Here is a 19,525-nt window from a genome sequence, read left to right as displayed (position 1 = left end):
CCTTTACAGCCATCACTTTACATCACCAATAACAAAAGTGATACTTTGCCTTCCATAATTACTCTTTTACTTTATTTCCTGGCATGTCGGAAACAAGCCAAGGAGGAGAGGCACTATTGAAAGGAGACCTCTTTGGAGGGCCTTGGCAGGAATGCAAAGAAAGCTCAGGCAATTGATTAACGGGTAACCGACATGATTATTAATTAAAGAAGTATTTCCCAAAGTATGGTACATGCACCATTGCTGTGAATGCTATTTGGTGGTAAATAAAACTTTTGTTATTTTTTTAATGTTTATTTATTTTTGAGAGAGAGACAGAGTGACAGAGTATGAGTGAGGGAGGGGCAGAGAGAGAGGGAGACACAGAATCCGAAGCGGGCTCCAGGCTCTGAGCTGTCAACACAGAGCCCAACGCAGGGCTCGAACTCACGAGCCATGAGATCATAACCTGAGCCAAAGTCAGATGTTTAACTGACTGAGCCACCCAGGTGCCCCTAAACTTCTGTTGTCTTAAGAACTGGGCGTATAGGGGGCATCTGGCTGTTAAGCAACCGACTTCAGCTCAGGTAATCATCTCCTGGTTCATGAGTTCAAGTCCCGCGTGGGGCTCTGTGCTGACAGCTCAGAGCCTGGAGCCTGCTTCGGATTCTATGTCTCCCTCTCTCTGCACCTCCCCCACTCACACTCTGTCTCTAAAACACACACACACACACACACACATAAAAAAAAACCTAGGAATATAGATTAGAAAATACAACTATATAATTACAAACAAGAGATACAACTCTAACATGAAACATGCAATTTGATAGGTATAACTAGCAGAGTCAGTTTCAGCAAAAGTCATTCCATAAGTAAATATTCTGTCTGCCGTTGGCTTGAGTGGCTGGTGTCGAGATGGACAAGTTTGTGTAACCTGAAAATGTTGGGCCGGTCCTGGCTGGACGCTACTCCAGTCACCATGAAGAACATTGGTGACGGCACCTCAGACCGTCCCTACAGCCACACTCTGGTGGCTGGAATTGCCTGTGATCCCTGCAAAGTGACAGCTGCCATAAGCAAGAAGAAAATCACCAAGAGGTCAAAGATCAAGTGTTTTGTGAAAGTTTAGAACTACAGTCACTTCATGCCCACAAGGTACTCTGTGGCTATCCCCTGGGACAAAACTGTCATCAACAAGGATGTCTTCAGAGACCCTGCTCTTAAATGCAAAGCCTGAAAAGGGACCAAGGTCAAGGAGGAGAGGTACGAGAGGTACAAGGAGAGGAGAGGTACAAGACCAGCAAGAACAAATGGTTCTTCCAGAAGCTGTAGTTTTAGATCTGTTTCATTTCAGTCATTAAAAACACCAAAAAAAGAGAGAGTAAATATTAATACAGGTAGTAAGAAGATATGGCAAAAATAGAGATGCTGTTATGAGAATCACCAAAATTAGAAAATAATTCAAAGAAAGGCCTGTTTAACGAATAACAAGCCAGCCTCGGCCACCAACAATGCCCTGCAAACACATACACATCAGGAACACACAGAGAGGGGGTAGATTAAACAGTGAGAGAGAACTCCTTTCTAAAGAAATTGAGCAATTTTTTTCAAATGGACCAGAATTCCTATTCAGAGTGTTGGCGATCTAGAATAAATCCCTCCTTATGTTGGCCCTGGGGTGAGAACCTGGGTGCCGGCTTGCCTGTCTGCCTCCTTTCCACATGCCCTAAAGCGAAGCCTGTGGGTTGATGGCCCCACTCAGTAAGAGTAAGGACAAATTTAAAACCTTTTTCAGACATGCAAAGCTTCAGAAGACTTTCCTTCCATGCACCCCCCCCCCTTTAAAAATGTTATTTGAAGATATCCTCCAGCAAAACAGAGGTAAACACCAAGTAAGAGGTAACAGATTCACCAAACAGTAGAATTAACCCACAAGTGCAACGAATAGAAATACCAGAGGTCCATAAAGCCATCAGTCAAAATTAGAACAGGAAGTCCGGGTTTGGAGGAAAAAGCCTTTAAGAAGAAAATGGGCTTCATTCAACAAATAATGTAATTAAGACGCTGGAAGATTTTAGTGACCTGATTAAAAAGGCATATGTTTCTTTTCTCGAGAAGAAAAGAGAGAAGCAATTAGAAATTCCAGGAGAACAAAAACTCGTATAAGAAAGTCATGGTCCAGATATGAAGTGAATTAAAATATAGCATGACTTTGAGTATCTGAGGGAGTATAGGAAAATACATTTGAACTTGAAGCCTGGAGCATTTGCCTTCAAGCAGCATTTAAATCATAAGATTACCGGTCCTTCCCTCTGGGTCCCCGGATGCTAGTTAGCTCTGCAGAGAATAATGTTTACATAATCACAATATTTTTTAAAAACACTTTATTGATTTTCAATTTTTGAAATTCAGAGACAGACAACACACAAAACCAGAACATTTTAATTATGGATACAGAACTAGATGCAAATGTAGTGGTTTAGCAAGAAGATTTAGGAGGAGGGAGGGCAGGTGTGATAAAGGATGTCTCATCTTACACAGTGGGGAGGCAAGATATATTTCATGAAATGAATGGCATAAGAAAGAAAAGCTGAAAAATGTGTATCCAACCGAACTCTGGAGGGAAGTTACCTTTCTAAACTTCTCATCTTTCATAGTTGGGCATGGTGCCAGGCACTGTGAGTTCAGTAACCAGCTCCCCTCCTTCCCTTCACAGAACCCCTGCGTTTCCCTGGACACGTGGCTATCCAGAGAAACAGGATATTTCCCAGGCTTCCTTGCAGCGACCTGGGATCAGGTGACCAAATTCAGACCAACTGGATGCAAACAGAACTGATGTGCCTCTCCATTAGCTGGAATACGGATGTGACTGGCCATCTCTGACCCAGGCCAAGAGTTTTGGGGTAAATAATAATAGCTAACACTTAGACATATTCTATGTTTTCTAACAGGTCTTTTATTTTGTAATTAAAGTTTTTTTTAATGTTTATTTATTTTTGAGAGAGAGAGAGACAGAGCGGGAGCAGGGGAAGGGCAGAGAATCCAAAGCAGGGTCCAGGCTCTGAGCTGTCAGCACAGAGCCCAACCTGGGGCTTGAACTCACAAACCAGGAGATCATGATCTGAGCTGAAGTCAGATGCTTAACCAACTGAGCCACCCGGGCACCCCCTGGTCATGGTGGTTTTCTGGGTGTTGTAACCTAATGAGGATGTGTATTCATTACCTTATAGCTGCTCTAACAAAATACCACACGCTTGGTGGTTCAGAACAACACAGATTTTTTTTCCCTTACAGTTCTGGAGTTCTGAAGTTTAAAATCAAAGTGTCGTCTAAACTGCTTCTTTCTGGAGACTCAGGGGAGAATTTGTTCCCTTGTCTTTTCAGCTTCTAGTGGGTCACCTACATTCCTTGGCTCCTAAGTCCTTTCTCATGTCACTATGGCCTCTCATTTCCATCATCGCATCTCCTATCACGATTTCCATTTCCTGCCCCCTTCCTTTAAGGACCCTTGTGATTGCATAGGGCCTACCAGAGCAGTCCGGGATAATATCCCCAACTCGAGAGTCTTAATCACTTCTGCCAAGTTTGTTTTTTGTTTTGTTTTTGTTTTTGTTTTGTTTTGTTTTGTTTTGCCGTATAACATAACGTTCACAATTTCTAGGGATAAGGGCATAGACATCTTTGGCAAAACATTATGCTCCCTCCCTCAGATTCGTAGATAGTATCCCCACTTTACGGATGGCGAAACCCAAGCACAAAGAAATTAAGTGGCATGCTCAGGGTGACACAGCAGCTCAGAAGTGGCAGACCCGTCACTTAAGCCTGGACAGTCTGGCACCAGAACCTGTGCTCATGACCGTGACAACACTTCTACCCTGGCCGTACTCTGGCTTCCCGAAGACTGCAGAACCGTCTAGCCAGCGCTGGATGGCCTGCGGAGAAAAAGAAACTTCCGTTTCCTAAGGCACTGTCATTTGGGAGTCTTCGTTACAGGGGCTGTATTCTAATACCAGAGTCAATAGCTACTGTAGGTAATTGAAGATAATGATTTTCCTTGATCTCATTCCTAGTGATTTGAGCCTATGATGAGAAAAATGGGCTTTGTATTCATTGCAAATGTGTTTAAGTTGGAGGGCCCGGGTGTGGATCAATTCACATCACAACCTTGCTTAAACCCTTCAGGGACCCCGCTGCCTTTGGGATGGAGCCCAAGCCCTTCAGCCTAGATTCAGGTCAGCTTTTCTTTCATCCATCTTTCTGTTTCTTGCTGCTCTTCTTTTAGGGGGAACCCTTGGACCCCACTGGCATTGACAGTGGACCTAGAACAGACCTTTGGCCGTGTCTACCCCTCACTTTTGCTCATCTTACCCCCCCTCCCTGGAATCCCATCTTTCTTTCTCTCCCCCTCTTTTTTTTTTCTTTAATGTTTATTTATTTTTGAGAGAGAGAGAGAGAGCAGGGGAGGGGCAGAAAGAGACAGACACAGAATCCGAAGCAGGCTCCAGGCTCTGTGCTGGTAGCACAGAACCTGACGCGGGGCTCGAACTCACAAGCTGTGAGGTCATGCTCACCGACTGAGCCACCCAGGCACCCCTTCCTCTCCCCGTCCCGCTCAGCATGTCCTACTCAAAGCCCATCTGTGAACTCCTAGTCATCCCTCAAGACCCAGCCCAAGTTGCCTCTGGAATATTTTTCTGTTTATCTTGGTCTTTCTCCTGTTAAAGATTTTCCTCAAATGTCTGGCAGTTCAGATCATGGTTAAACAAAACAAAGCAAAACAAAACAACTCAGTCTACACACACACACACACACACACACACACACACATATGTACACACACCCTCCCAGAAAGATCAGGCTTCTCCTTTTCTTTTCCTTGTGCGTTCCTGGGTCAAAATAACCACATCAGCACACATTTACCATGATCATTGTTTGTAACTAATATTATTTATAATTTTAGGATTTAAGATCACTAGGAGGCTCCTGCACCAGTATGTGACTCAAAATAAAAGCAATACCAAATGACAAGAGAGCCATAAGGACATCTGACAAAACCCTGATTTGTCCCATGATGACCACTCTGATTTTTAAAAAATATTAAACTATTTAAAAAAAATTTTTTTAACATTTATTTATTGTTGAGAGCCAGAGAGAGACAGAGTGCGAGCAGGGGAGGGGCAGAGAGAGAGGGAGACCCAGAATCCAAAGCGGGCTCCAGGCTCTGAGCTGTCAGCACAAAGCCTGACACGGGGCTCGAACCCATGGACCTCAAGATCATGACCTGAGCCACAGTCGGACGCTTAACCAACTGAGCCACCCAGGTGCCCCGATATTAAATTATTTTTAGATACTGTGTGTATGGAAGTATGAGTCTCTGTCTTGCCCGGCCACGGCTGCTCTGCCCCCCTGCCTGTCCGCAGTGAATCCTTACGTGACTCTATACGGAAAACCTTCCTGTTTTTGCCCTTAGAACCCGTGAAACGAGGCCCAGAGAAGCAGCATTAGTTTCCTGGGGCTGCTATAACAGATTACTGCCGACCGAGCGGCTTAAAACAACACAGCTTTTTTACTTGCCACATTTCTTTCTGGGGGCGAGAAGTCCAAATTGGGTCTAATGGGGCTAAAAGTAAGGGCTGAATTCCTTCTGGAGACTCTAGGGGAGAATCTGTTCCTTGCCTTTGCCAGCTTCCAGAGGCCGCCCGCCTTCCTCGGCTTGCGGCCCCTCCCAGCGCTGGTATCACCCCAACCTCTGTTCTGTCACCACATCTGCTCCTTCTAACCCTCCCGCCTCCTATTACAAGGACACTTGTTATTATATTGGGCCCACCTGGATAACCCAGGCTAATTTCCCCATCTCAAGATCCTGAATTTAGTCCCATCAGGAAAGTCCCTTTTGCCTTGTAACGTGTCACAGGTGCCTGGGATCAGGATGCAGACATCTTTGGGGGCCACTACCCAGCCTGTCATAGAAGTGAAGTGACTAGTCCCGGATCACACAGCAGTAAGCAGCAGAGCTAGGAGTCTGACCCAAGTCTTTCTGGCCCAGCCCCTTCCCTCTTTGCCCCTGCCCTAGCCTGAAGATGCTCTGTAGCTTGTGAAGTCACCAAGGATGCCTGGCTCTGGGTGGGCCTTGGGGCTCCTGCTCTCTCAGTGGATGTCCACCCCTTCAAGCCACCCAAACCCTGAAGGAGGGCCAGCCCTTCCTGGTGAAGAAGGGGCACAACTGAGCACCTGGCCTGGAGACAGGAGCTCCCTGGGTCCTTCCCGTTGGCATGGCGCTTTGCCAGGAGCTCCCAGAGGCCAGTGCTGTTGGGCCCGAGGACCGAACCCCACAGCCTCCTCAGTGGCCTGCCAGGCTCAGCGCTCAGAATCCCCCACTTGGGACCCACGGCCCCGCCCCTGCTGGCCCACCCCTCATCCCTGCACACACCTCTGCCTGTTTTCTGATTTCTGGTCTCCTAAGAGGCACCTCTGCCCTGCCCTGAGTGTTCCCATGCACAACCCAGGCCTCTGGCAGCATCAGCAAGTCAAAAACCCAATTACATGCCGATTATTCTAGTCCTAGCCCGACAGAGGTTACTGTAAGTCACGCTGGAATTGAGAGGGACGGGGAGGCAGACCTGGGGCCGGTGCCCGGGGATAGCACTTAAAGATGGATGTGACAGGGACCTGTGGCTCAGAGGTTCGGGATTAGATCAACAAGGCCGGGGATGGCTGGTTCCAGGAAAGAGGTCATGTGGCCGCCAGTTTGACAGACAGCTCAGGCAAAGCAAAGGCTTCAGGCCAGTCCTTCCTGGTCAGAGCGGGTGCCAGGGCTGAGTGCCCAGCCTGGAGATGGAGGGCATGAGGTCCCTGGATGCCTCCCCTGGGCACTGGTGCTTGGCCAGGAGTTGCCAGAGGCCAGTGCTATTGGGCCCGAGGACCAAAGCACCACAGCCCCTTGTGGGTCCTCCAGAGCGTCACTGGCCCCTCTGGGTATCGCAGGATTTTCTCTGAGCATCTGCCCAGGGGTCTCTCCCTCGTGCCCACCTTGGCCAAACAACTGGCCTCTCTCCTCAGGCCATGGCTGAGGGAGCCAGACTCAGGACCAGAGGGACCTGGGAGCTCAAAGCCTCCTCCCTGACCAGGGTCTGATAGGGAGAAATATTGCTGCCTGGGGGGTCAGCTTCACTTCTCCTCCTGTTCTGGGGAGGTGAAGGTCACTGACCTGTCCCCCGTGTTCCTCCAGCTCCCTTCCCACACACTCCTGATCCTTCCTCCTGGAAAGCAGCCATCTCTGGGGTCCCCAAGGAGGAACAGAGGATTGGCCTTTGGGATCCCTTTTAAGGGGAGCTGAGACTGGCTCTGTGAAGCTGAATTCTCAGCCACGAGTCCTTCCCCACGCCAACACGTGCACCCCATGTATAATGGTTTGGGACACCTGGGGAGCCCCGTGCTCACTCCAGCCCAGGGGGTATGGGAGGTCCCGGACTATGGCATCCCAAGCTCTGGGCTGGGCTCTAAGCCTGGGCCGTGCTGGACTCCGCTGGGGCCCACTGCCTGGGTGGGTGTCTGCATGGGTCTCTACCTGTCGCATTACCAACTGCACCTTGTCGTTGCTGCTGGTGTTTGAGTGTCCCCGCACGATCTGGCTCCCACCCCACGTCGTAGCCCCTCCCCAGTCCTTCCACAGCAAGCAATCACAGCTCTAGATGGGCGGGGGGGGGGGGGTAGCGTGGGGGATGAGATGAGTCATCGCTGTGGGGGCAGACATACCAAGCCCCACAAACACACAGTCGCGGTGCTGCGGACACAAAGGCATGCGCACACTCACGTTCCCACGCTCACAGGGGCACATGCCGGGAGGCCCGTGCTCCTCAGAGCCACAACTGCACATTCAGACACACAGAGAGACAGACACCCCGTCCACACACACACACACATTCCTTATGGACACAATTGCACCAAGTGAAGCCCCATACAGAAACATCCCACCCAGGTGATCCCCACGTCACCACCCCAGAGCCTGTTCTCCACTCACGCACACACTCAGAGACACAAACACACACACAGTCACATGTCACGTTCTTCAGACATACACTCACAGCCCCAACTTCTAAATACAGAAACACACACACACATACACAGGCGCACACGCAGTCACACACACACACACACACACACACACACACAGATGCGTGTGCACTCGCACCAGGCACTTCTGTCTCGAGTCCCCTCATCCATTCCCCTGCCTCTGCCAGCACCCCAGGAAGGCAGGACAGAGCGCCAGAACCATAGGGATGCTATGACCCGGCACCCATCCTGCCCAGGGACAGTGCTGTGCCATGGGGTCAGCTTCACTTCTCCTCCTGTTCTGGGGAGGTGAAGGTCACTGACCTGTCCCCTGTGTTCCTCCAGCTCCCCTCTCACACACTCTGGGCCCTAATGGTCCATCTCTAGCTCCTCTGAGAAAGGACTTTGGCTGCCACAGGGAAGATGGAGGTTACATCTCAGGAATCATCTCCAGGGAGCAAAGGAGTGTGAGTCTCCTAAGGTGACAGAGAATGGTGGGATCTGATGTGTTAGGAAGGTCCTGTCCTGAGGCAGGCACAGCCAAGGTGGCTGCCTGATGCCCAGGGGGTCACCCGTGGCCTACCTGTGGTTCCTGAAACCTCCAAACATTTGCACCTGCTGTTTCCTCTACCTGGAACCCTCTCTGGGGCCACCACAATCCCCCTTGCAAGGCTACCTTCTCATTTTTCAGGTCCCCGTGTTCTCGCTCCAGGAAGTCTGTCCTGATACCCCGGCTGAAGCAGTCTGTCCTTCTGGGTCTCCTCACGGCAATCCTCGTGCGATAGCATATTTGCTGGCTTGGGAGCCTCCCACCCCCAGCCCGCCTGAGCGCCTCGGTCCGGCAAGGAGGTGGGTAAACACCAGAGAGAATCACAGGCCTGAACCCCACCTCTGCCTCTGCTGTGCGGCCTCGAGCAAGTCACTGAACCCAGTGAGTCCAGTGTCCTCATCCGGAAAATGGGGACAATAGCAACTACCTCCCCGGATTGGCCTGAAGAATTAAGCGAGATCACGCATGGTGGGGCCCATGCAAGTGGCAGCTGTGTTTTTCTAGCTCATTGGCTGGCACACAGCTTAGTCCATGTTTGTTGGGTTAGTCAGCCCCTCTGGCTTTCCTCTTCCTGCCCCCACCTACCATCCATCCATTTTGGGAGGGGGTTAAAGTAGGTACCAAGGAAAAGGATGGAGGGGGGCAGACAGGGCGGGGCGGGGCGGGGGGGGGGGTTGCGCTGGGAGATGGACGAGGAGGGCGCTCACTGCAGCAGCTGCAGCCGGAGCCTGGCCGGGGGCGGTGCAGGCACCGACTCTCACTCCTGTGACCCACCTGTGCCATCATCCTCGCGAGCTAGGTGAGGCCGCGAGGAGAGTTGGCGCTGTGGCCCTCCGAAGCTGCCCAGGGCCCGCCAGCACACAGTAGGTGCGCTCTGAACGCCCAGGGACCGGAGGCGTAAATGCCGACTGAACGCGAACGTATGAATGAACGGACGGACGCGTGAATGGAGGTGGGATGGAAGCAAGAAGTGGCAGACGAGGAGGAACGAGCGTCTCCCCCGCCCTCCCAGTCTCGGGCTGAGCGACGTGAAGCCGAGACCGGCTGGGGGCTCCCCTCCCCGCCGGCCCCTCCCGCCCGGCCGCCCCCCCACCTCCCCGCGGCGCGCAGCCCGGCGGAGCCCGCGCCCAGCCAGAGCCCGCGTTGGAGCCGCGGCTCGCGCCCGGCAGAGCGAGCCCAGGCAGCGCAGCCTTGGGAGGGGGCTTCCCCGGACCCCTCCCCCGGCCCGGGCCCCTGGAGCCCGACCTTCCGGGCAGGGAGGCGGAGTCCCCGGTGCAAAGTCCGGGGACCAGCAGCCGAGGACGCCAGGGTCCCGGAGCCAACAGGTGCGGGGCTTGGGGGGATCCCCAGGCCCGGGGTGGGGGTTCCAAAGGACCCTCGGCGGGAGCCAGGAGTCTCGGGGCAAAACCTGGGTGCTGGGAGGCGGGGTCCCCAGTAGGCAGTGCCCTCCTCCCGGCAGGCTTCTGCAGAACCCCTAGCGCCCTCGCTCCCCCACCTACTCCCCGCAGCCTCCCACAGCGCCCCGAGGTGCAGGGAGGTCCCGCTGAGGGTGTGGGCTCGCCGGCGCTGGGAGGGGGTACGAAGGAGCCCCCCTCGCCCTCCCCCCAGCGGTCACCGGGGCCCGGCAACCCTCCCACACACGTCCGGGGTCGTCCCTGCCCAGCCTTGGGAAGGAGGGGTCTGAGCGAAAGAGGAGGGGCGGGGAGCGAGGCCCGATTTATGAATGGAGAGAGCGGCCTGCGCGCCGGCCCAGCGACCCCTGGCGGCCGTCGGGGCGCATCGCGGCCCCGGGGGTCTGAGGGGCCTGGCCCCTGAGCCTGGGGCTCTTCTCTGGCTTCCAGGGAGGTGGTCGGTTCCTCCCTACACCTCTCCCGTGTGTGTGTGTGTGTGTGTGTGTGTGTGTGTGTGTGTGTGTATCCTAGCCGGGAGGGTCCAGGTCTGGCGGGCGGGGGGGCGGGCCCTGGGTCTCTAACGCGTCCCTTGACCATTTTTTCAACCAAAAAATTCAGGCCTGTGAACTGACTCAGGAGAGAACATTTGCCATCGGGATGGCTTCCCCTCACAAATCTATGGTGTTTGGTGGATTCAGACAGACCTGACATAGTAGCTTGGTGACCTTGAGCAAGGGGCTCAACCCCTCTGAGCTGCTTCTGCAAAGCAGGGTTCTCTAATGGTAGCCCCAGGCGACCCTGAAGCCGGCTCTCCCCCCTCCCCCCCAGTGGGTAAAGCACTAGACATGCTCACTGTGGCCCTGTGAGGCAGGTGGTTATTACTCCTTCGGATAGATGGGGAAACCGAGGCTGAAAAGGGCGCCGTAAGTTACCCAAGAGCAACTTGCATGGAATTGAGATGCGAGCCACATCTGTCTTTCTCCATCTATTTCGGGCTCACTGTAACCTAACAGCACTGTGAGAATTAAGAGGGAGCTTATATGCTAATTGCCTGGCACACTCCTAATGTTCTTTCTTCTTTCCTCCCCTCCTTCCTTCAGGAGGTTTGGGGCTGGGACCCCAGAGACCTAGGTGCAAGGGAAGTGGGCTGAGGCCAGGCCAGGGCTCCCCTCCCTCTGCAGAGCCCAGGATGCCCCTCGGCTGCAGCAGCTTCTGAGCTCATGGAGCCCTCAGCCACCCCAGGGGCCCAGACGGGGACCCCCACTGGTGGTGGGGAACCGTCACCGTCACCGTCACCGGTGCCTCCTGACTACGAAGACGAGTTCCTGCGCTATCTGTGGCGTGATTATCTGTACCCGAAGCAGTACGAGTGGGTCCTCATCGCTGCCTACGTGGCTGTGTTCCTTGTGGCCCTGGTGGGCAACACGCTGGGTAGGTGTTTAGGTTCCTGTGGTGCTGCGGATTTCCCTTGGGGACTGGAAGGGGTCCTGGGCCTCACTTCTCTCTCTCCCCCTCCCCTACCTTCCCTTGGCTGGGTAGCGTGGGGGATGGTTTGGGTAGCGTGGGGCGGGGGGGCTGGTGGGGGAGAGACACTGGCTAGGATGGGCGTGGCTCTGCCCCTGGCTTCACCTCCTCCTCTTCTTCCCACCTCCCCACCTGCCCTGCAGTCTGCCTGGCCGTGTGGAGGAACCACCACATGAGGACGGTCACCAACTACTTCATTGTCAACCTGTCCCTGGCTGACGTGCTGGTGACAGCCATCTGCCTGCCAGCCAGCCTGCTGGTGGACATCACTGAGTCCTGGCTCTTCGGTCATGCCCTCTGCAAGGTCATCCCCTATCTCCAGGTGAGCTCTGCCCGGGTGCTGCTCGTCACCCCTCTGTCATCCCAAGTCCAGAAACCACGGCCTTGCCTAGACCTCGGTGACCCTCAGACTTGCCTTTCAGACAGGACACGGTGGCTCGGTTCCCCTGCACTGTCATTCTCTATTATCAGCGGGGACAGGCCATGAGGCCTGACACTTGAGGACACAGACACAGCCCCACACACTCCCCCTGCAGAGATCCCTTCCTGGTCACACCCGCAGACCCCCCCCCCCACACACACACACAGCCATGTGTGGACACATGTACAGTCACCTCCAGGCGCCTGGGACACAGTGGAGGAAAGAGGCACAAGCCCGTGGTGACAGATGCAGATGCACGCTGAGCCTGTTCTTTGATTTCAAGGGGGCTGGTTTGCGGGGGTCGCTGGAAAGTATCCCCCCTCCCCTACCATCCCTGGCCAGGGCCTTCCCTCCCCCAGAGGTGGGAATCAGGATGTCCAGATGGGGTTGGTGGGGTGGAAAGAGGGCTGACCAGAGGCCAGAATGGCCCCTCAGCTGCACCCCTCGACCCTCTCCTCGTACCCCAGAGGGCAGGGGGGGTGCTCTCCTGGAGGCAGTGCCCACCTTCACCTCTGGCCCAGGCTTGTGTCTGCCTCCCAGGATGAGGCTCTTTCCTAACGGCCCGGGGAAGGGATGGCATCCTGGGCAGAGAGAAATGCCTCTCGGATTTCCATCGTTTTCAGGTCTTCTGCTCAATGGATTAACCCTGGCAACCCTGAGACTAAAGACAGGGTGGGTGGCGGGGGGGGGGGGGGAGCGGTGAGGACATTCACCTCAGGCAAATTATTTAACCTTTCTGTGCCTCAGTGTCGTCATCTGTGACACGGGGGTGCGAGTACACATCACGGGGTTGTGGTGAGGATAAAGAGAACAGTGGCACGGAGTAGTTTCCATGAGCGTAAGTTATTATTCATCGTAGAGGAGCACCCAGTAGGGGCCAGGTCTCGACCTGGACGTTTTCCATCCATGATTTCATGGATTCTCATAAGAATCCCTCCAGGTGGCTGACATGGTCCCGTCCTGCAGATGAGGCTCAGGGAGGGTGAGTGATCTACCCACATGCGCCCAGCCAGTGAGTGGCGCGGTCAGGACATGCACCACCCCTGGCTGCCTGATATTTTGGGGCTCGGAGCCCCGTCCCTCACCCCGCGTCTGTGGGTGGCCCCCCAGAAGGCTGACATCCTGTCCCCATGGGGCAGGCCGTGTCTGTGTCAGTGGCAGTGCTGACTCTCAGCTTCATCGCCCTGGACCGCTGGTATGCCATCTGCCACCCGCTGTTGTTCAAGAGCACCGCCCGGCGTGCCCGTGGCTCCATCCTGGGTATCTGGGCTGTGTCACTGGCTGTCATGGTGCCCCAGGCCGCCGTCATGGAATGCCGCAGCGTGCTCCCCGAGCTAGCCAACCGCACCCGGCTCTTCTCGGTCTGTGATGAACACTGGGCAGGTAACGGCGGGAGCCTTGAGCAGGCATCGCTGAAGTGGGCATCTCTGGGGCACATACCCCTAGGGCAGGTGTCTGTCCGTGTACTTCTGGGGTGGGCTCCCCCAGGGTGGGTGTCTCCCAAAAGGACACCCTGGAGTAGCCTTCTACCGGCTACCCTCCCAGGGTGGGTATAACCCCTTCATGGATGCCATAGAACGGCCACCTACCAGGGATACCTCCAGGGTGGGTACCTCCTCGAGTCTAGACATCTGCTAGGAGTCCCTCCAGAATGGACACCCCCAGGCCGGGCAGCTGCGGGGTCTCTCTGCCACGGTGTCTGTTTCAGGCCCTGCCACTTGCTTGGGCTCCATGGCTCTAGTTGGGGGAGGGCGGCATTGCTAAGCACGACAAGCTGGACGCTCCCACAGTGGGTCCAGCCCTTTTATCTCTTGACCCCCACAGATGACCTCTATCCCAAGATCTACCACAGTTGCTTCTTCATTGTCACCTACCTGGCCCCGCTGGGCCTCATGGCCATGGCCTATTTCCAGATCTTCCGCAAGCTCTGGGGCCGCCAGGTGAGGCCCACGCTGGTGTCACTGTCCGGGCTGGGAGGGGAAGGGGGTACTGGTCTAAGGGAATAGACAGTCCTGTGCTTTCAGAACATGCCATCCTGGCTGCAACCAGAGAGAGGCAAGGCCTAGGGACATGGCAAGGTCAAGGCCAAAGTGCTAGTGCCTCCCCTGGAACTGGATAGTGACTAATATCAGTTTCAGTATCTAATAGCTAATCATCGTTCTAGTAGCAGGAATGTCTTCACAACCATCTCAACTGACCAACAGCAGGTTCTGTCTGGGGTGGAGTGTGGGGGAGAGAATTGCTCAGAAGTTCCTGGCACCAGCAGGACCAAGTTCTGGGTCCCGTGCTTGGGCAATGAGAGGATACAGACCCGAACGTGACCAGCCCGCAGTCTGCCAGCACTTACCCATCCACCCCTAACAGCTTCCCAGTCAGGATGGCGAGAGTCACTGTGCTCATCTAATGGATGAGAAAACTGAGGCTGAGAGAAGGAAAGCGAGTCGATCGAGGAAGGTCACGTAACTCGCGGGTGGCTGAGCTGGCCCTAGACCCCCAGTTTCCTGAGCTGTAGCCCCGCGCCCCTCTGGTGGGGGGTGATCTGGGTGTCCAGTGGTGTGAGACTTCAAGGATGTCTATGGCTGCTCCGGGAGCCTGCAACCCTCGTAGGCTTCCGGGCACTGACCTAGGCAGGGACTGTGCTCTGAGGTCCAGGCCATTCCGAGCTGCCCACCTGCTCACCCCTTGCCCAGGCCTCCCCACAGTCAGGCACAGGCCAGGGGGAGGCACAACTCACCCCCCGCCCTTACCCCCACAACAGGAGCTGATGATCTAGAGTCTTCTGCCTCTCTGAGTTTCAGTTGCGTCATTTTTAACTAAGGGCCAGTGACACCTTCCCAGAAGGCACGTTGTGGGTGGGCTCACAACGAACTAATGGAAAGTGAAAGTGCATTGTTCACCCTCCAGTCCGGAGTGGCGGTCTTCGTCGTGAATATTAGGTTTCTTCGCATGGCGGCGAGAGCGTTTGTTCCCTTCGCCCACCTGCACCCTGCCCCAGGGTCCGCCCCAGGGTCCACCCCAGGGGGGTGCGGGACCCGGCAAAGGGGAAGGACTCTCCCCGGGAGCTCCGCCCGCCGCCACCATGTCTGTGTGTGCTGGACAGATCCCTGGCACCACCTCGGCCCTGGTGAGGAACTGGAAGCGGCCCTCAGAGCAGTCGGAGGACCAGGGACAGGGCCCCAGCACAGAGCCCCCGCCCCGGGCCCGGGCCTTCCTGGCCGAGGTGAGGCAGGTGCGAGCTCGCAGGAAGACGGCCAAGATGCTGTTGGTGGTTCTGCTGGTGTTTGCCCTCTGCTACCTGCCCATCAGTGTCCTCAATGTCCTCAAGAGGTGAGAGCACGACGGGGGGGGGGGGGGGGGGCGGGGGGGGGCCGGAGGAAGGGCCTCTCTCTCTGCCTTGCCGGAAGACCGGCTCGGGCACTCACCCACGGTGTGGCCTCGGGGTGGGTCATCTCTCTTCTCTGAGCCTCCGAACCTCAGGTTCTCACCTGTGTAACGTGAATAATAACAGTCCTGGCCTGCTAGGGCTATTGTGAAGATTCTTCCGTCTGGTCACCCAGCCGTCTGATCGCAGGGGCTGGGAACAGTGACCACAGGACAAAGTCCCTGCCCTCGTGGAGGCTACATCTAGCGGGAGAGAGAAATAAGTCTCTTCTTGTACTGGCAGGCAGTGAGACTACTATGAAGACAAAATAGGGAAAGAGGATAGCGATGGTGACAGGAGTTGGTGCGCTTGTGTGTGTGTGTGTGTGTGTGTAAGATACGATCTTTAAAAAAAAAAAAAAAACTCATCTGAGGAAATGACATCCGGCAGAGATCTGAAGGAAGGGAGAGACCGAGGGACGAGGCCCCACAGGCGCCTGGAGGGACAGGGCTCGAAGCGGAGGGAAGATGGGGCTTGGCACGTGAGGGGCCGCAGGGTGCAGGGAAGGAGCGCGGGCTGCTCGTCAGGAGCCGATCTCGGTGTCAGTTTGTGCTTGGCAGCTTCCGGGCTGTGTGACCTTGGGCAAATCACTTTCCTTTTCTGAGCCTTGGTTTTCCTGTCTTTTAGATGAGGGTAGCGACTCCTGCCCCACCTGCACACATGCACACACATCTACCCCATTTCTGACTGTGGTCCCCTCGGCCCTAGGGTGTTTGGGATGTTCCGCCAAGCCAGTGACCGAGAGGCCGTCTACGCCTGCTTCACCTTCTCCCACTGGCTGGTCTATGCCAACAGCGCAGCCAATCCCATCATCTACAACTTCCTCAGTGGTGAGTGGGCTGGGGAGGCGGGGCGACCGAGGGTGGCAGCGGTGCCCAGGACAACAGGCTGCCAACCCCCAATCCAGGCTGAATAAAGGGATGGCCCCTGCTCCCTCCTGGGGATCGTCGCGAGCTTGCTCTGGGAACCCGCATCAGGAAAGACTCGGCCCTGCCCAGGAGCCCTGGTCTGAGAGGAAGGCGGGACTCACTCCCACCGGGGGCCCAGATCCAGTTGTACAGATTATGCAGACCAGTGAGGGGGTGGGAAAGGCAGGGGCTAGGCCAGCTCACCTCCACCCCCGCCTGGTGCCTGCACAGCGGGACCTCCAGTCGGCTGGTCTGGCCAACACAGGCTCCAGAAGGAGCCAGGCCTGTGGGAAGAGGTTCCGGGAGTGCCTGCCTGGGAGGGTGACTGTGTAACCGAGTCATCAAGGGAAGGGAGGGTCACCAGCAGAGACGGCCTAGGGCCAGGAAAGGGATTCCCTATGCCCAGCTAGACAGGTACAGGTAGAGTGGCCAGAATACAGAGGGGTTTTCCCTGGATCCACCTGCCCCCAAGACCAGCCATCTTGTCCCCTCTCTGGAAGTCCCAGCATCTCCACTCCCCAGCCGTACCCCAGGCGTACCCCAAGCATCCCCTCTGCTGTCCTGCCCTCTGCACCCCTCGCTCGACCTCCCAGTCCCGGGATGGTAACACCTCCACCCTCGGACCCACCTGGGTTCAGCAGAAGAGTGGCTCACAAGACATCTGGCCCCAGAACTAGGCCTAACAAACTGGTCCAGATGGCTGTTCAAGCCTGGGCACAAGTAATCTTTGAGAAAAGGTTGAAAGGCTGAAGAAGGAGGGGCCAGGGGTCCGTACCACAACCCTCATTGAGACTGAAGAAGTATTCCCTGAGCTCAGAGGGGAGAACAGAAGAGATAAGGGCTGCGGCAGAGGCGGCAGCAGACTTCTTGCTGGGCATGTCCTGTCTGGGTTGCATTAACTGAGCACCTACTGTGTGCCCAGCCCTCCACTGGGGCCCCACAGAAGCATGGTCAAGGAGGTTTCTGCTCCGGACATAGTCTATTTCCCTGGTGTCCCTTGGCTGACCGAGGTGGCTGTGGTAGTCCCTCCTTCCCTACTCCGTCCTCCCCTTGAAGCGAAGGGCTCTGGAATGAGAACCAGGCCTGAACTCTGGCTGGGTGACCTCGGGCAAGTCTCTGCACCTCTATGCAGCTCCCCTGTGAGGTGAGGATAAAAGCTGCCAGCCTCTCAGGGTGCTGGGATGAGAGGGGGGCGGCGGGGGAGGCAGGGGTGCCCGGCACCGTGCTTTGCGCAGGCTGCTGCTGTTCTTTCCATCACCATGGGGCACAGGTAGGGAAAGCCTAGCCCCGGCTGGGGGGCCTGAGCCCCTCCACCTACTCGCCAAGGAGGGCAGAGGTGGCCCCAGGCCCCCGAGCCAGACACCACGTTTTGAGCCCGGCTCAGAGCCAGAGCGCAGTCAAGGAATCAGATGAAAATTGCATTTCTCCTTGGGAACTGCTCCAGGGCCTCTGTCCTCACTCTCCCTGGCAGTGACGAGGTCGCCTGCCTTCGGGCTTTCTCCATCCCAGCTCTGCTCCGCCCTCCCGCCCCCTCACAGGCAGCTTGGCTGGAGCTGCGTGGGTGTCCCTGGGCCCAAGGCCCTTCCGGCTTCGTCCATCTCCTTATGGCTGTGTCTTCTGTCTCCAACCAAGGCAAATTCCGGGAGCAGTTTAAGGCCGCCTTCTCCTGCTGCCTGCCTGGCCTGGGTCCCTGCGGCTCTCCGAAGGCCCCCAGCCCCCGCTCCTCTGCCAGCCACAAGTCCTTTTCCTTGCACAGCCGGTGCTCCGTCTCCAAAGTCCCTGAGCATGTGGTGCTCACCAGTGTCACCACGGTGCTGCCCTGAGCGAGGGCTGCCCTGGTGGCGGCAGGGTGTGCAAGCCTTGGGCTTGCTCCTCTGGCTCCTGGGGGACCCACCTCCTCGTGGAGACTGCTGGATGCAGGGGGGAGGCTGGGGCTCCAGACCTGGTTTTCTGCCTGTTTAACTCTGGGCAAGTGACTTCCCTTCTCTGAGCCCTGTCTCCTAAGCAGGATTGATGGGAGGATTAAGCATGCTCGAGAAAGCGGAAAGCCTTTTGTAGACTGGAAGTGTCATGGATAGGATTATCATATTCCTCTCGAGTGGCTGTGCCCCACGGTACCATCCATCCCCATCGTCCTTCCGCAGCCTGGCCTTCCTCCCAAAGATCCCCCTCCCACCCAATCACAGGCCTTCCCTGGAGTCTGCTGTAAGGGTCCCGGCAGGCATTCCCATCTGGCCGAGTGGCTCCGGCTAAAGCCCAGTTGTTCTGAGGCCCGTGCGAACTAATCTGGGTCCATCCAGCCTTCTCCCAGCGGGAACAGAGCCCCGTCCTCACCAGGTGCCCGGTGCACACACCATAGACCGGACTCCGTTGGCATTCTGGTGTGATAGAACACTCTCCATGTGGCCATTTGGCATGGAGGCCAGCAGCCTGAAGCAATTGTAATTAAAAGCCTGGCACTGAATGTTCCCTTTCCTTGTCATTGCACAAAATCTGTGCTGCCTAGGTGAGGAGAGAGAAGGTGGGGAAGCTTGGGGGAGGGGAGCAGACAGGCAGCACTGGAATGCTAGTATCTGCTGACCGCTCCCACCCCCAACCCCCAACACACTGGATCCCAGAGGGGCTCCTAGCCAGGATTCAGAGCGCACGCGGTGCCACCCCCTCAGGCGGTGCCAACCCTCCAATGCCCAGGACCTGGATCCTTGACACATCTGTCTGCTTCTGGGCCTGGCGGCCTCTGGGAGGTAAGGGAGATGGCGGCAGCAGTGTGCGGGGCGGGGAGCGGTGGGCAGACAGCAGGGTTCACAGACTGATTTACTGTTACCTTCCCCTTCTTGGAAATCGGGCTCGCATTTACTTTCTCTGAACTCACAGGATAAAAAGAGAAAGCCGCAGACATGCTCCGTCTGCCACCAGGATGATTAGAGGGCTGCCAGAGGCCCCGATCCCCGTTGCCAGAGCAGGAAGTGGAGTGCAGTCTGAAGCACCGCTCTGCTGAGGGTGGGAGGCATCTGGCAGGGGCCGGCTCGGCCGTGCGCACCACCGGCTCTGCTTAACTTGATTAATGGAGCTTCGGGCTCCCTCTGACCTCACCCGTCAAGAAATGGGGCGAAGGCACGGTCCTGCCAGGGGCCCAGCCCGGGAATGCTTTCGCACCCCTCCTCTTAGACATCACGCTTTCCAAGAGCAGGTGGAAGGTACGGCCTAAGTATGTCATCCACCCCTTGGATGACTCACCAACTTGGCGCTCGTGGCCATTTTCACAGATGTGCGGTC

General features: G+C 56.0%; 1 protein-coding gene and 1 pseudogene across 1 annotated transcript; both read left to right on the top strand.

Annotated features, from left to right (window-relative positions):
* The first annotated feature begins 897 nt into the window (after nucleotides 1-897).
* On the top strand, nucleotides 898-1,314 carry LOC131493596 (large ribosomal subunit protein eL27-like; annotated as a pseudogene).
* Nucleotides 1,315-9,712: 8,398 nt separating this feature from the next.
* HCRTR1 (hypocretin receptor 1) lies at nucleotides 9,713-18,713 on the top strand. Its single transcript, XM_058718273.1, has 8 exons — nucleotides 9,713-9,909; nucleotides 11,076-11,406; nucleotides 11,643-11,821; nucleotides 13,060-13,303; nucleotides 13,745-13,860; nucleotides 15,021-15,247; nucleotides 16,050-16,171; nucleotides 17,882-18,713. The coding sequence occupies exons 2-8, from the start codon at nucleotides 11,196-11,198 to the stop codon at nucleotides 18,070-18,072; spliced, it is 1,290 nt and encodes a 429-aa protein (XP_058574256.1). The 5' UTR covers nucleotides 9,713-9,909; nucleotides 11,076-11,195; the 3' UTR covers nucleotides 18,073-18,713.
* The last annotated feature ends 812 nt before the right edge of the window (nucleotides 18,714-19,525 follow it).

Source organism: Neofelis nebulosa, chromosome 2 (assembly GCF_028018385.1).
Source record: "Neofelis nebulosa isolate mNeoNeb1 chromosome 2, mNeoNeb1.pri, whole genome shotgun sequence".
In the NCBI taxonomy this organism is placed as follows: domain Eukaryota; kingdom Metazoa; phylum Chordata; class Mammalia; order Carnivora; family Felidae; genus Neofelis; species Neofelis nebulosa.
Note: the sequence above shows the minus strand (reverse complement) of the source record. Positions and strands in the feature narration are given on the sequence as shown.

Excerpts from the sequence above, each read along its gene's own strand:
- HCRTR1 (XM_058718273.1), top strand. The coding sequence starts at position 11,196 with ATGGAGCCCTCAGCCACCCCAGGGGCCCAGACGGGGACCCCCACTGGT. Across the intron at positions 15,248-16,049 it reads GTCCTCAATGTCCTCAAGAG|GGTGTTTGGGATGTTCCGCC; the intron begins GTGAGAGCACGA and ends CCTCGGCCCTAG. Across the intron at positions 16,172-17,881 it reads CATCTACAACTTCCTCAGTG|GCAAATTCCGGGAGCAGTTT; the intron begins GTGAGTGGGCTG and ends TCTCCAACCAAG.